The sequence below is a fragment of the Oreochromis niloticus genome, linkage group LG23 (assembly GCF_001858045.2).
Source record: "Oreochromis niloticus isolate F11D_XX linkage group LG23, O_niloticus_UMD_NMBU, whole genome shotgun sequence".
Lineage (NCBI taxonomy): Eukaryota > Metazoa > Chordata > Actinopteri > Cichliformes > Cichlidae > Oreochromis > Oreochromis niloticus.
Genome location: NC_031986.2, coordinates 44431978 through 44448483, shown reverse-complemented (window position 1 = coordinate 44448483; position 16506 = coordinate 44431978). Strand labels below are relative to the sequence as shown.

The following is a 16506-nucleotide window of genomic DNA, read 5'->3' as shown; positions in this document are numbered from 1 at the left end:
CCTTTTCATCTCAAAACATTGAAGAGGTCAGAGGTCCAATTACAATTCAGTCGTATATATAAAATCAAATCCAAATCACAACAACAGTTGCCCAAAAGGATTTTGTATGGCCTACAATAACACAGAGAAAGCCCCAGTAATCATCTGAGCCCCTTAGAACAAGAGCTTTGGTGACAGTGGGAAGGAAAAACTTCCTTTTAACAGGAAGAAACCTCCGACAGAGCCAAGCTCAGAGAGGGGCGGGGCCATCTGTAACATGATATATGTCGTTCCCTCGATGCTGTCAGTGATCGTATTTACAGATTTACTTTTTTTCTGATTATCTGCATTTTACTTAATTAAAGGAAAATGAAGTGAACGAACACATCTGCTCTAGTTTCCACTCATCTCTGCCTCCTACCCTCCAGTCAAACTGGTGTTTCGACTAACCAACCAAACCTATACAATCATTCATGAACTGTGATTTTGTGCTTCTGTGTTAAGAAATGAGCTCACGTGTGCAAAAAACTCACAGATTAAACCAGGAAAAACAAAAGTACCGGAATGCGTAGGAGAAGCTGATGAGTGCCAGCGTGATGATGTGGTGCACCACCATGACAGCAGAGTCCTTCCTCCATGCGTCCATATAGATGGTAGCATAAATGGAGTGGCCGTAGAAGCTGCCCTGGATCAGGTAGGCGATGGCGATGTCTGTAGGCACTGACATACCGCTCTTCCAGTCTGCAGGGACAGATAAGGCGATTTAGTAACAAGCTGATGAATGATGTACAGTAAAGCATTTTGTTTTTATTCTGGACTTTACTGTTTCCCTTCCTGTCGCCTACGCCATCTTTAACATGACCATAAATAAAAAAGATACTCTGTCTACAGGGGGCAGCAACACCACACACTGGGCGATACGGGGGTTTCTAGTCTTAATGAGCTTTGGGGTTTTTGGAAACACTTTTTTGTAACACTTTCTACTTTTAAGACTTAAACTGTGGTCAACCAAACATGCATGTCTTTAGAGGAAACCACGTAGGCAGAACGGCCTCAGCTGACCGTGAGATTCAAATCCAGAGCTAACATCCGTGCACAAGTCAACCATGTATGCACTCCTAAAGCCTCTAAAACGCATGACTATCTGCCGGTCATCAACATCTTTGTTCATCGATAAATGCACGATGACCTCGGTTTGGATTGAGACGTGCAGTGAACAGCACATTTTCCAATAAACACAAAGAGTCGTGCAGCCTCTTGAAGAAGTTCACCTCTGAACTTCCTCACATGCATCGTATCTACGTCCTTCTCGTAAGACAGCTTCTTGTTTTTGATTGAACGCTTTGCACAATTTCTCACAAGATAAAAAGCGAAAAGGCGACTGAGTTGCCTTTATCACTGTGGTGGAACAGAGGCGTGCCAACAGTGCCTTTTACATCAGGCCCCCAGCTCATGTGATGGAGGTACTTGTTTGTCTCTGCCAAAATATGGTTTAACGCACTGTCGACCATTTGTGGCCAAAAATAGTGGCACAGTATCTGTCAGATCAGATTATGGTGGCGTCTAGATGTGAGAAACATTTACAGTCAAACACTGTCAGCATCTGCTGATGACTGAGTGAAGAATGACTCAGCCACACTGTTTGTAACACATTTCATAAAACAGACGACTGTGGAGGCTTTTTTTTAAAAAGGAGAAGCTCATACATCCTTTTTAAGGTGAACGATGTGGCTTTAAATGGATCCTTTTAATGAACAAAATGACTTAAATTTACCATAAACACTTACAAAGAAGTACATAAATCAGTGACTTTTTAAACATATTTAAATATTATCTCCATCTCTAAGAAGGAGAGCGTTTGTCTGTTTGCAGACGATGAATGTGTTGCATATTCAGCCGAGTCGTTGTTGGCTCGTGCAGTGCTGTGAAAACGTTTTTGTTCCCCTCCTGATGTCTTACATGTTTCAGCATTTCAGCAAAGATAGCTGTAAATATAAAACGCTACCAAACCGACTCTGTGTGAAAGAGTCACTGCCCTCGAAACTGTAACTGTGACTGTAACTGTAATTGTAACTGTGACTGTGACTGTAACTGTGACTGTAACTGTAATTGTAATTGTAACTGTGACTGTGACTGTAACTGTGACTGTAACTGTAATTGTAACTGTGACTGTGACTGTAACTGTGACTGTAATTGTAACTGTGACTGTGACTGTAACTGTGACTGTAACTGTAATTGTAATTGTAACTGTGACTGTGACTGTAACTGTGACTGTAACTGTAATTGTAACTGTAATTGTAACTGTGACTGTGACTGTAATTGTAACTGTGACTGTAACTGTAACTGTAATTGTAACTGTGACTGTGACTGTAACTGTGACTGTAACTGTAATTGTAACTGTAATTGTAACTGTGACTGTGACTGTAATTGTAACTGTGACTGTAACTGTAACTGTAATTGTAACTGTGACTGTAATTGTAACTGTAATTGTAACTGTGACTGTGACTGTAATTGTAACTGTGACTGTAACTGTAACTGTAATTGTAACTGTGACTGTAACTGTAACTGTGACTGTAACTGTAATTGTAACTGTGACTGTAACTGTAACTGTAATTGTAACTGTGACTGTGACTGTAACTGTAATTGTAACTGTGACTGTGACTGTAATTGTGACTGTAACTGTAACTGTAATTGTAACTGTGACTGTAACTGTGACTGTAACTGTAATTGTGACTGTAACTGTAACTGTAATTGTAACTGTGACTGTAACTGTGACTGTAACTGTAATTGTAACTGTGACTGTAACTGTAACTGTGACTGTAACTGTAATTGTAACTGTGACTGTGACTGTAATTGTAACTGTAACTGTGACTGTGACTGTAACTGTAACAGTTACTGTAACTGTAACTGTAACTGTGACTGTAACTGTAACAGTTACTGTGACTGTAACTGTGACTGTAACTGTAACAGTTACTGTAACTGTAACAGTGACTGTAACTGTGACTGTAACTGTAACAGTTACTGTAACTGTGACTGTAACTGTGACTGTAACTGTAATTGTAACTGTGACTGTGAGTCGCTCACATCGTGTGGAGGAGTGTCGGCCCACTCTGCTTTTGCAGAATTGAATTAATTCAGTTACATTGGAGTATTTCAGCAGGACTTCAGTCCATCTCAGCTGGACTGAAGTTCAGGCTCTGACTCCTGTTCTCTGTTATTCATTCACAGGTGGACCTGCTGCTGTGTTTCAGACCATTGTGTGGTTGAGCTTGAGGGCATGAACTGGACATTTTCATGCCTGCATCAAATACAGTGAGTAAGCAGCTCCAGACCATCACAACACCACCGCCATGTTTGACTCAGTTTCCTTCTATGAAATGCTTTGTTGGCTTTAAACCAGATGTAGCTGGACCCAAACCTGCCAAAAAGTTTAACTTTTGTCTCATCCTCCAGTTTTTTCCCCAAAGTCTTGGGGACCATCAAGAGTTCGTTTTGTCAAATGTGAGACAAGCTTTTCTCTTTCTTATTGTTGAATCATGAACTGAGCTTAACTGAGGCGAGTGAGGGCTGCAGAGGTTGTTCTGGGGTCTGTTGTGGCCTCCTGGATGGGCTGTCATTGCACTCTTGGAGTGATTTTGGTAGGCCGAGCACTCTGGGAAGCTTCGCCACCGTTTGTGGATAACGGCTCTCACCACTGCGGTTCTCTGGAGTCCTAAAGCCTTATTAATGGCTTTGTAACTCTTTTCAGACTGATAGATGTCAATGACTTGTGTTTGTGTTGCTTTTTGAGCTCTTTTAGCTAAATTGACTCTGTCAGCAGGTTTTATTTAAGTGATTTCTTGATTTATCAGGTCTGGCAGTGGCTACTTTCATTCACAGTTAATTCATGACTTAACAAAAGTGGGCAATTACTTTATTCAGGGTCAGGTAAGATTTTTTTTCCCTTAATAAATGAAATCCACATTTAAAATGGTTACCTTTGGCTAATATTTGATGCTCTGCAACATTTTAAGTGTGACAAATATGCAAAAAATCAGAAATCTGCTGTACATGGACAATAACTTCCCGGGGATACCAGAAGGGTCAGCTGTAGTAGTCAGGATGGGAGGTAGCTGCAGCGATCGGGTTTATCCCCAAGAGCTTTACAGAGGGTTTTTAAAGTGCTGTGAGAAACGGGCTAAATGCATGTAGCCTGGCTTATTTCACTGAAACCTATCGGATGTTGGACGGAAACTTTCTCCTCCTGTGTTTGAGTAAGGCTCATCTCCAGTGATATGGGGTTACGTTAGGGCCTTGTGTAATGTTCATTGATTGGACCGTCCATCATTAAACATTGAGAGGAGGGCCGCTAGCTGGATCACAACAGAGGAGCTGCCAAGGGGGAGGCATGGGAACTGGAGCCTTTTTCCCCTCTACTGGGGACCAAAGCTTTTCTCATCTCTTTGCGTCAGCGATACACTCCCCCCCTCCTCAGTCCCGTCACTGCACTTTGATTTCGACTAATTTCCTAAATTCTCACAGTAGCTGTATCTCTCTTTCCCTTCCTCCCTCCATTAGTAACAGTCCAGCCTTATAGTGGAATAAAGCTTCTGCACACATCTCAGGCTGACAGCTATTAAAAGCGAAGCAGCGATTAAACACGAACCTGGCGCCGTCAGCTAGCCTTTGTGAGCTCGGTGCAGGAGCCTTGACAACTCTGTGTCTGATAGAAGAGGCTGAGAGACTATGAAAGGCACCACTGAATTATACGTGAAATCCCCTGTGTGCATCTATCCTCTATTAGCAATGCAATGATAAGCACTACGCAGGGTCTCAGCCGTGGCGCTGCTCTCCATGAAGTACAATTTTGCAGCTGATTTATTGTAAACGGTGGGGCAGAACTCGGAAAACGTGAATAAATTATTAATAGATAGCTTTATTTTAACAAATACTGGTCTGTATAAACAAGTAAATAAATACGCCTTTTGCATTTTATAAAAAAACTACAATAAATCATAAAGAACCATAAAAGGTGACCAGTTAAAAGCTGCAAATATGCATAAACCAGAAGGCTCCACATCCTGCATGCACTGCTATAAATATCTGCCTATTTGAGGACTCAAGGTGGCATTTTACCCCCACAGTGTCTCCACAGGATTAGGCAGCGCTCCTGCTGTTTCATTAGATTAAAATGGCTTCAGCTTCTGAGCTGAGAGGTTCAGTTAGCACATGCTACAGAAGACATGTAATCAGTGTTGTGTATCGTACCGTAGAAGACAGAGGGCGGGTCATGGAAATAGGAGTAGGAGGTGAAGAAGAGCAGGTAGGTGCTGTAGGACCAGGACATGGTGTAGAAGACCAGCTTCCACCCGCTCTCTGGCATCTTGGCAGCATCTTTGGGCAGCAGCCTACACCACTCTCCGAGAGGCTGCAGAGAGAGCAGAGAGAGAGACGGTGAGAAAAAAACACCAGAGGAAGTCGAGCTGAGAATTAAATTAGCTGTTTTTAGACTTTTGGATAGATCCTTGGAAACTGATTCATTTAGACGCTTTTTAAAAAAATCTATTCTACATGCAGTGAGAGTCTGGGAAGGCAAACATGACTGCTCGCTCTGCTCGCAGTCGGCTGATACACGTTGAGGCTGCAGAGCTGATGAAGTCGTTTAGTTGCCCATAATTCATTTTAGAGAATCGATCCTGTTTTGCGCTGCATTGCAAGTGGTGAGAAAAATAATTAATGATTAATTTCAAATATTTTGCACAGAGTTGCAAGTTTACTGCCAGTAAGCTAAAACTAAACAGTTCATGCATGAAGCTTCATGAAGCTTTGAGACTTTTGCAGGTACAGTGCTGTGCAAAAGTCTCGAGCTGTGAATAAGTAGTAGGTACAGCAATTTAGTGAAATGTGCAATACTATATGGAAATGCAGTAAAAAAAAAATGCAGTTTGCTTCAAAGCCAAAATTTGGGATAAGATAAGATAAGATAACCTTTATTAGTCCCAGGTGTGGGAAATTTGGTATGACCACCTTTGTTCTTAACACAGTCTGTTAGGCGTCTTCCTGACCGGATGAGGCCGATCCATGACTGATACTCTTCTGCTGTTTGCTTTTGCTGCACCGGCAGCGTGTTTGGGATGACTGCGATGTTGACACTGAAGCTGCTGCCAGTCAGACGCTTCTAAGTTTGTGCTGCATGGTGGACCATCTGATGGTACTTTTCTACGTCCATAATTTGGATCCCCAGCACCTCTTACTGAAATGTTTTACAGATGTGTGCATCTCTCCTCACCTCCTCCGTATCTCAAATTTGGTTTCATCACTCCATTAGACTTATTTCCACTCATTTTCACTCCAGTTCTGGTGTAATTTGGCAAACCTCAGCCTTTTCTGCCTGTTTCCCTATCTTAAGAATGGCTTCTTGACAGCCACTATCCACTGAGACCATGAGACCATGACTGACTGTGTCAGGTCTTTGCTTTTTCTCCCCATTTCTAAAGGACACGACGTCCACAAACTGCTGTGGATACTTTTTTAGGCCTGTCACTTCTTCATTTATTCTCCAGTTACCACAAAAAGGACACGCTGCACATCATGGAAAAATATGCCAGGTTTTTAGCAAAAAAACAAACAAATAATTAGTTAGTTGTTAAGTTGTCTGTAAATAGTTTGGTTCCTTTTTTATGCTTGAATGGACGGCATGAAACGAACACAGCCAGTGCTAAATTTACTCACATTTGTATGCAGTATAATGAAACATCTCAGTTTAACTGCTGCACTTCCAAACTAGACTGAGAAGTAAAACCAGCATGTTGAGGATTCATTAAACTGTAATTTACAGCCGGGCTATCATACGCTTGTTTAATTGTTCCTAATAATCTGGCAACTGAGTGCAGTGTTTTCTTGGCATCAAGAAGAATGAAACCAAAGTACAAACAACTGAACAAACACTAAAAAAATGTGCAGGGGTCAAAATGCTCTTGGTTAGATAAGAGAGGTCAGCTGCACAGTTTGGAGAACAACAACGTCCTGCAGTCTTTGAAGCCCTCGAGCTTCAGCACGCCTCTGTTGGTTCACACCGTGGTTTACATATCGATGATATAAAGGATTCAGTGATTCGCTAAGACTGTCAGTCTGTCGTTTAGATGGCAGATTGCAAAAACCCTAAACATCCTTTTCGTGCAGTGATGGTTACACACACGGAAATATTTAACTCATAAACACTGACACGTTCGATGCCTTTATCTCCATCTGTCGGCCTCTCCGTGACACCCAGGCGCACGCCCGACGATGTCTGCAGACTACAGCAGCAGCACATGACCGCCAGTCTGCAGAAAAGTCTGCTAATGCTTTGCTTTCAAGCAGAAATAGAGGAAGTTGGTGAAGAGGCTCCTCATCAGACAAACCCGTGTAGGCGGTACCTAATGGCTCCTCCTCCACCCACTCACTTTGAGCCTGTGCTATCTTCTTGGTTGCCCTCCCCCAAACTAACTGCCTCCTCACTTCCACCACTTTTGCCTCTTTGTGAGGCCTTTTGTTGTCGCGGCAGCAGAAACTCAAAAAATGAGCATAATTTATTCATTTTGAATGAAAGGGAAGAATCAGTTGTGACACTTGAACTAATAGAGACGTGGACAAAGGCACAGCACATAGGTGAAGTAGTGCAACAGGTAAATTAATCAGACAGGCAAGTGCTCAGTGTTGCACAGCTGTGCCAAGACAGGAAACCAGAGTCAGCTCACCGCCTCGTATACGAAACGACACGCACACTCGCTGGAAAGCAATGAAACAGTAACAGGAGGCAGCAGAGTGAAAGCCGCCTGTGTCAGTGATACGCTGCATCTCAATCAGTTGTTACCGAGCTGCTGGTCTACAGGCTCGCTGATCCTTTTACACACATGACAAATTAATGGAGCAAGCGTGGCTGCAGATTAGAAAGCGTTCCGGTTTCTGCTTTCCCTGCATGACGCTGCTGTTTCTAACTTTTACTCTTTTTAGGTTTTCAGGTTTTTTGTCTTTCTTTCTCTGCTTTTTCTTTTTTGTGTCTCTGCTGTTTTCTGGTTTTGACGTCTGTCTGCGTCACACGCATGAGTCAACACAGGACGGGGAAGGAAGCTGACGGGGCAACACAGATGTGAGATTAAAAAAAAGCGTCGGCCACGGACTTTGTTGTACGCGACACCGTGACACATGTTTAGAAGAACAGGACGCCAGCACGCGGGGGGCGGAGCACATGATCCCCAGCTGGGGCTTCTGACTGGTCGAGACTGCGGCGACACACGGTGCGTGCTGAGTAAGTCATGACACTGTCCACGTTCTTTCAAGTCTCCAGTACATCTCCATCAGCCCTCCCATCCGTCTCCTCCCCTCACCCCCAGCTCTCTCTCTCACTACCCTCGTCTCCCTCCTGCCTGCGACATTTATTTATAGAAGCCAGCTGTCAGCACACAGCCCCCCCCCCCCCCCCCCCACAGTCTTCTAACGCACACCCCCTCGATTCACTCAAAAAAATAAGCCTTCCCACATTCACAGTGGCTGAATCACTCGAGTCTGCTACAGGCTGCAGCAAAAACACCAGCTCATATCTCACTGCCCTCATTCCTGATCCATCTCCAAGTTAAGTTACAAAATATGGATCCTATCTGCTATACTCACCTCTACTGGCTGTTTCGCCCTGACTTGTCTGTCACTACATATACACACACATCACATCCATGATGTGTTTTGAGTCATCTGCAGTATTTCTGTCGCTGTGTTTGCACTGCAGCGACTCTGCACTGGTTTATACAACCAAAGGTCTGTCACACTCGTGTAGTGACAAATACTACGATGTGTTTCTGCAGACTGTACCAAAACTGTACAGAACAAGCTGTCCTGGACACATCAGAGTATAACACGAGCATAGACTGTATGTGGAAGACAGACGTCTGGGTCTGAAGAGTAGACCTATCGTGCTTCCCTGATTTATGGCCTCAGTTTATGGGTCGAATCTGTCCTTTAAAATTGTATTAAATAAGACATTGTGGTCCTTTTTTAAATTTCAGCAACAATCTTTCCTGTGTGATTGACACGTAGCTAGCCAATGAGTGAAAAGAGTCCATCTGGTGTTACGAGTCTGTGGATTTGAGTCCTTTTCATTCTTTCTGCTATTCTTGTTCAGGCTGAGAAGAGAAAAAACTGATAGTAGCTAAAACTATTTACAGAGGAAGTCTAAAAAAAGAGCTAAATGCTTTTAAACTAAGGGCCTTTTGACTTCTAACAGTTTGTTTACTCTGATCCAAATCATGCACGAGTTTGCACGACTCTTAGCTTTTTTGTCTGGTTTGGTTTCTGTTCACACAAAGAAATCTCCAAATGAACTCAAAGCAACCAAATGTGTTGCTACAAAACAAACGTTCAGTCTGCTTATTGGCCAGATGTGTCTGCGGCGAGAGCAACAAAAGTAAATAAATGAAAGACAAATGTGGTCATCTGACCAAACATCGCCGCTCATCCAAATGAGTCCTCGGGTCATTTTACAGCTAGTTACTGCAGCTTGTGTACTCTGCTGCATCCCAGAATGCATAGCTAGAAGGTATTTCCCTCAAATTTGCAGCGTATTTTTGATAGTTGGGTAAGATTGTGGTCGGGTCACGGTTTCGCCATAAACAAACCGCTCTTGAGTTCATCTGGATCGAGACCGCCTCCTCCACAGGGCGTCAGTGCGATTGAGTTACCACGATCATATCTGCACAGACAAACGGGGAACATGAACCACCGTTTGATGAGAATGGACTTGAATGAGAGTGAGCTTGACCAATATGATTGATCGCCATCGGCCTGTCTCAGACATACAGATATTCGCCTATATATATTTATGTATACAATATAATATCAAAAATTGGCGCTACATACAGCAGAGTACACATCACAGCTAAGCACAGCTAGTGCAGAGCCAATCTCTGCCTCCATAGTAGCTGGTCTCCTACACCTTACATATATATAGACAGAGAGAGAGAGAGAGAGAGAGAGAGCTCCTGTATGACTCAGGCTCTAACTCACAGCATAGCAAATCAATGGTTGTTACTTTTTTATAGCTTTTTGTGTTTTGGCGCTCCTTATAGCCAGAATATTAAGTCCAATAATAAACCAGGTTGACCAATTAGTTCTGAACAAGTATTTTCTTGGTGACTGTGAGTTGTATAATCCCTACACGATTACAGTGACAACCACAAAACATTTGCTTCTTTGTAGACGTGCTTTCCAGGCAGGGATCTATTACTTTGGCCTTCCTGGTTTGTATTAGGTTTCAGTACTTGTTGTAACATGCACACAGCAAGGCAGCCCCCCTGTGCTGGCTATTTTTTTGACAATGCCACTCTCAACAAAGTGATATGACCCAGCAGCATCGAGTGGCTATTAGCAGATTTATGACTGAGTCACTGGTGTTTTTTGGGGGAATACCAACGATTTTCACTTCTGACTCATTCTGGGAATGTTGAGCTCTCTATATTCTGGTCAAGGCCTTCGAGAACCCCAAACCCCACAACATTTGTTTCAAATGCAGATTGTGAGGTTATGTAACAGTCTGCCAATGGCGCCCTTCTTGTCTCGCTGTGTGCCACCCAGCCCACCATCTCTTGGGGTCCTCTCCGCCCACTCTATCCATCTACCCTTCGGTTTTCTGTGCCAGCCTACAGAGCAGGGGTATAGTGGGTCAAGGACACCGAGATAATCCGCTCGTCCTCTGTCGGATAAATGACAGGGCCTTGAGTTACACTCAGCTGGGACCTACGACCACTCAACAGCTCTCCCCCTCTCTTCCTCTCTCGCTCTGACAGACAGACTCTGGCTGAACTCGTTCTCTAGCTGGAGGCTTCATCTCTCTGTCCCCTTCTGTCCTTTCTCTCCCTGCCACAGAGAGAGGCCGGGCTTTAAAACAGAAGGAGAAAAGGAAATGGAAAAGATACGAAACAGAAATTACAGAAGCCAAGTGTATATGGAGGAAGTGTGAGAGGGACTTGATGACAAATGGGTGGTTCCCATAGCAACCATGCAGGGATGCTGGCAAGGCCCTGCAGTGTGGCTTACAATCTCTTTCCATTATGCTTCCACTTCCTTATCTGTTTTCTCCCCACTTTTTCCCAGCTTAAGTGTAGCAGGACCCCCTTATTACCCTCTTCACTCTCCCTCTTCCTGCACTTCCTGGAAGCGAGTGATGAGAGAAGGTGAATGGACTGTGGCCTGTTGCATAAGGAGATAAACTGGGCCAGTGAGTCAGGATGCTGGCTCATGCGTGGCTCTGTTCAATAAGGTTTGCACTCTCTCTCTCTAAACCTCTTTCATTCCTTTGCTTCTGCCTAGCTTCGATTCCTCTCAGCGAGTCTGACGTCACTGCGTCCGTCTCAGTGTCACCAAACTGGATTCTGTAACACATTCCCTCTGTGCTCTTTACATCTTTTTTCCACACCGAGGCCAAATAGGATTTGCAAAGGCTAATCCGAGGGATGGCCAGATTTTTACACTATATATATGCGAGTAAAGACAGCCTGTTTATCTGTGATTAACCATTTACGCAACCCCATCTCGTAGAAGTTTCTCGTGCTGTTAAGTAGGTTAGAATCCACTGGCTTGACCTTAATGAGAAATTACCAAATATCCTTTTCAATACACTTCCAGCCCACCTTCTCACCTGATTCAGGTTATTTGGCTCTCTAAAGACAAAATCATCTCGCTCACTCCATCCATGTCATTGCTTGTTCCTAACAAGGTGAAGAGGGGACAGCTGTCAGTGGGGATAAAGATTATCGCCCAGAGAGACAGAAGGAGCTGGAAAACACTCCATTGTTTAGAAAGCCTGACCTGTGCAGCTGATTTGATTTGATTAGTTGAGAACACTCTGCATGCTTATACTTCCTGTTCCTGTCTGTGATATTTGTTGTGAGTTGATCTTACGCTCATCTTGTTTATGCTATTTTCCATGGATGTAGAAAAGTAAGCAAGTTATACCACTGCTTGGAGTCATTAAACTCGACCTCTACACTTTACATTTGAAATGTCTTGGAGTTTATTTAATGGACGATCTGACTAATTTGATGAGATGTAAAATGTTTTTGCTCTAGTTTTGGTGAATGATATTCTAGTATTCTATTTGTCCATTACTTGGCACGGATTAGCCGATATGCTCGTCTCTACACAGCAGCTCACTAACCAAGCTTGTTAGCATGAGCTAACAGTGCTCCACTCAAACAACACTGCAGGGGCCAAAAGGCTACAACACACTTCAAACTGAGGAGTCTTAAACCACAGTCACTACATTCACCTTTTATACTGTCTATGGTTTAGATCAAAACACCATTTTACAAAGTTAAACGCATCTCACAGAGCTTCATTTTCTTGTTTTTCATGCCATCTAAAAGCGACCACAGCAATATGGACTTTACTCATAACTTAAGTATACACTGTAAAATGTAATATTGTGTTTAATTAAAAATATTAAATAGGCTGAACTCAATTTTTATCAATTTGTTATTAGAACTCAATTTAAATAAGTTACCAGTACTTTTTATGCAAAAACGCTGATAAACTCAATTTATTTGAGTTGTCTTAACTTAGAAAAACTAAGTAAGCTGGAAGTTTTGCTTCTCAGTGCGGAAGGATGAAAGATGTGTTTTGAAAATGCCACGTGACTACCGTCCTCCTCCCTCTCGGATCAGTCCGCATGTTCACGGTGCATTTTTTATGGAATATGTTGAGCAAACCTGGAGAAGCGTCAGCTCAAGATATTATTGTTGTCATTGCTGTCGATCTTTACCTGATACACTGACTTGGTGAGTAAATGTTTACTCTTATTCAAACTGATTTTGTGGCTTCTCTTAGTTTAGCACCAGGTTTAAAATCTTGCTAGCTAGTTAGTGTTAGCCTAGCGTTGCTGCTGCCGCTGGGCTCATGTTACTTAAAAATTAACACCACAGCCTTAAAACCCTTACATAAAACTATGTGGTGAAATTTTCTGTTGATTGTTTGAAATAAATAAGTGAGATAAGAGCCCAGACAAAATTCTTCGGGAGGTGCAGCCTTAGCGGTGGTGTAGGTGTGGGATGTGTGGGGTGGATAACAGAGCTCTCCGAAAACGTGGAAGCACTTTTGCAAATATGTGATATTTTGATAAATTAAGTAGATATTTGAGCATTACACAGCTACATTGTCGCCTGAAAATATCTTAAAAGGTTATTTTGTGACCCAGAAAGGGTAGTCTGGGGGAAAGGAGGATCGCATTTGTCGTCGGAGCCTGCTCGATTTATCAAGACATCACATATTTGCAAAAAAGCTCCGACGTTTTCGGAGACGTCCATATTTTTTTTCATGCTTTGTGGCAGCTTTAGAACATCTGTGGCATCTATTAATGTCAAATCTAGCCTTTATTTAACAACATAAGCAAACTCTATGTTACAATGATTGCACAGCCATTAAGGATCAAATCAGTTTCTGAAAAATGTTCTGTTTTTTCTCCCTCTGCTTGCTTCTTACTGTCTTTGAGGCTCGGGACCAGCACTCCTGCTGTTGGACAGAAAGACATCAACTCAGTGGTAAGTATTTTGGTTTTCCAATATATTAGCAACTGTCAGTGACATTTATATTAATCAGGCTGAACTTTAATCATACTTTAGATCAGCCTGTTTTACTTATTGTTTTATTTGTGCTTTGGTTTGGGGAAGTTGTGTCTTTACTGATCTTTTCCTGTCTTCTGTTATTAGACTTGAGATATGACTGCACTATGCTGTTGCTGGTGACCACAGTTAATTCTACAAGACATGCTGTGTAAGTAAACAAACAACAACAGTTTGGTCTGCATTTCTTGAAAGATCACATCCCCCAAACTTAGTTTAGAGGGTCGACACTGTATATAGTGAAGTCTGCAAGTTTTCTAACAGCAAAATCTGTTTTGTGCCCAAAATCATTTTGCACATCATTAGAATGAAAGTTATTGGCCATGTTTGCATAGCCCTTTTTAAAATGATGCTTTCATGACATTATTGTGTGTTGGGTGGTGGTCAGGGCTATGCAGACTGACAATTTGGGACATTGAATGTCACCTCTCCGGTGGGGAGGGGGCCTGAGATCGTCTAAATTGGAGTCTGTTCTATACCAAATGCAGAAAAAAATGTTTTAAGAAAGCAATTAAGTTCATGTTCCAAAAAATATGATTGTTTGCTTGCAGGACACCAGGAGAGATGAGTCCTCCGTCACAGATGGTGTGGTCAGTGAAGATGGTCGCCTGCAGGTTCAAGCTCATTGCATCTCCAACCCACATCCACTGCCACTGTACTTAAGGGAAGTTAAAGACTTTCTTCTGCACCTACATTTGGATCATCTCGATCCATGACAGTCATTCAGGCAGTAATGCCTGGACTGGAAACAAGCATCCTTAAAATATTACAACATTCCAGCTCATGTGTTGGAATGAAAAACAAATGTGTTGTTTAAATTAGAGACTGCACCTGTGACAGAACAACAAATATTTTATTTTGATTATATAAGTAATGTAAGTACAAAACAAACTTGTGGTAGGCCTAAACTTATTTTCAGAATAATTACATCTGAGACTTTGTTTCATTGTAAGATTATAACAGTGATGGCAATATAATTGTTTGTTGTTCAGCAGAACAGTGTCCAGTATGTTGGCTGTTATACTTTGTTGTGTTTGAAAATAAAAGTTGGGCTCATTTTAACATCATTACAAAAAGTGTTGTTAATTATTTTTAATCACATTCAGGTTACCACAAATTGTTTTTTCATTTAGTTGAACTTAACATGTTTGTCAGTAGGTAAACAATTAGTATTGTACAGTCAGAAATATCAAGTTATTGTTAATACTGCAGACTTGCAATGTATAAGTTGTCCTAACAGTCATCTTAAGTAAGCTTTACTTAGTTTTTTTGAGGCAACGAGTTTCCATAATTTTTTTGAGTTCTGGGAACTAACAAGACTGTACAGTGTACTCAAAATGAGTAAGTTGCCCTAACTTGGTCATCTTACGTAAACTTGATCCAATTTTTTTGAGTTCTGTTAACAAATGAGCTTGTACAGAGTACTCAAAGTAAATAAGTTGTCCTAACTTAGTCATTTTTAGCTAAGCTTTACTCAATTTTTTTGAGGCAACGAGTTTCCATAATTTTTTTGAGTTCTGGGAACTAATTAGATTTTACAGTGTACACAGTGATGCAGCTATTCAATTATATAGCATAAAATCACAACAACAGCCACCTAAAGACACTTAATACTGTAAGGTAAAGATAAGATTAATTAAAATAGTCCAGCCTAGATGTAATGTAGCTAAATGTCTCCACTGAAGGACACCCAGTGTTACAGGAGGCCACCGTAACACTAACCAGAGTAAGTATGTAGTTAGATACAATGTTTCTAAGATTTTTAGGGCAAATATAAAAACGTCAGAAAATGACAAGACGTCCAGGTCTTTATGTCTTTAAGACGCCTGTAGTTTAACTAATTGATTTCTATCTGGGCATCATCTGCATAGCAATGAAAATATATGTAGGGTTTTCTAATCATATTGCCTAAAGGAAGCATGTATAATGTAAAACATACTGGTCCCAGCACAGAACCCTGTGGAACTCCAGGACTAGCTTCCATATGTAAGGAAGACTATCTATCAGACAGATAAGATTCAAACCATTTCAGTGAATTTCATGTCAACAGCATATTCTAATCTCTAATCTAAGATGCATCATGTACCCACTAACTTTACAATGTAACAAGTATTTGTAAGAAGTATTGGACAAGCTCACTGAATCAGTAAAGACTGTGTAGCAAATGTGACCAGTTTATATTATTAGCAGTCCCTATTGTTCTCATTAGAAGCTTCTGGATAGTTCAAGAGTGGATGGCCTTTAATGTGAAGCAGCAACAAAGGAAATACCAGTAATGTGGAAGTCGAGTCATATCAAAGATGTGTTGAAATGTTGTGGGCCAACAAGTAGATAAAGACAAACACCACTAACGTCACTGATTTGTTTCTAGCACTGCACTGTTGGTGCATCTCGCACTTCCTTCCTTCTCTCCTCCTATTCTCTATGGGCAGTGACAGACTCGCCCTCGCTCGTCTTCTAATCTCTCCAGTTTGTATGTTGTAGGTATGCATTCATATCCTGCCTACTCAGAGGTCTGCTGAGGCCGACGGCGAGCCGTGGATGCTGGGAAATGAGTCAACTGTTAATATGTGTGTGACTAAACAGAAAGAGATGGATTTCAGTTCTCTAAGAACCTCAGATGAATCAGCTCACCACGGCATGAATGACTTTATGGAAAAAAACTGGATGATTAATCACAAAGGGAAGGAACATGTGTGCCTTGATGCACACATGAAAAATTCACACTACTCCTGATATGGCAGTCAGATGTTTTAAAAACATACATTTGACGTGGTACTTTAACATTTATGCTGATCTATGTTGACACATAGGAAATCCAGAATGAAAAGCAGGAAACAAGCATTCACAGGCTGGTTTTCACACCTAAACTACAGCCTATGGCCAGAAGCTTTTAACTGCT

General features: G+C 41.8%; 1 protein-coding gene across 2 annotated transcripts in view; it reads right to left on the bottom strand.

The window, feature by feature from the left end:
- cers1 (ceramide synthase 1) overlaps window positions 1-16506 on the bottom strand; it is a 35751-nt gene that overhangs the window by 7028 nt on the left and 12217 nt on the right. Inside the window, exons 1-3 of one of the 2 annotated variants that reach the window (XM_005479161.4) lie at window positions 7184-7206; window positions 5227-5386; window positions 540-720 (exon numbers count right to left, since the gene is read on the bottom strand). In XM_005479161.4, coding sequence (XP_005479218.2) covers window positions 540-720; window positions 5227-5341 — 296 coding nt within the window. In that variant the 5' untranslated portion in view covers window positions 5342-5386; window positions 7184-7206. Of the gene's footprint in view, window positions 1-539; window positions 721-5226; window positions 5387-7183; window positions 7207-16506 lie in introns of those variants that run through there. The other variant, XM_003439983.4, reaches the window with a different exon arrangement.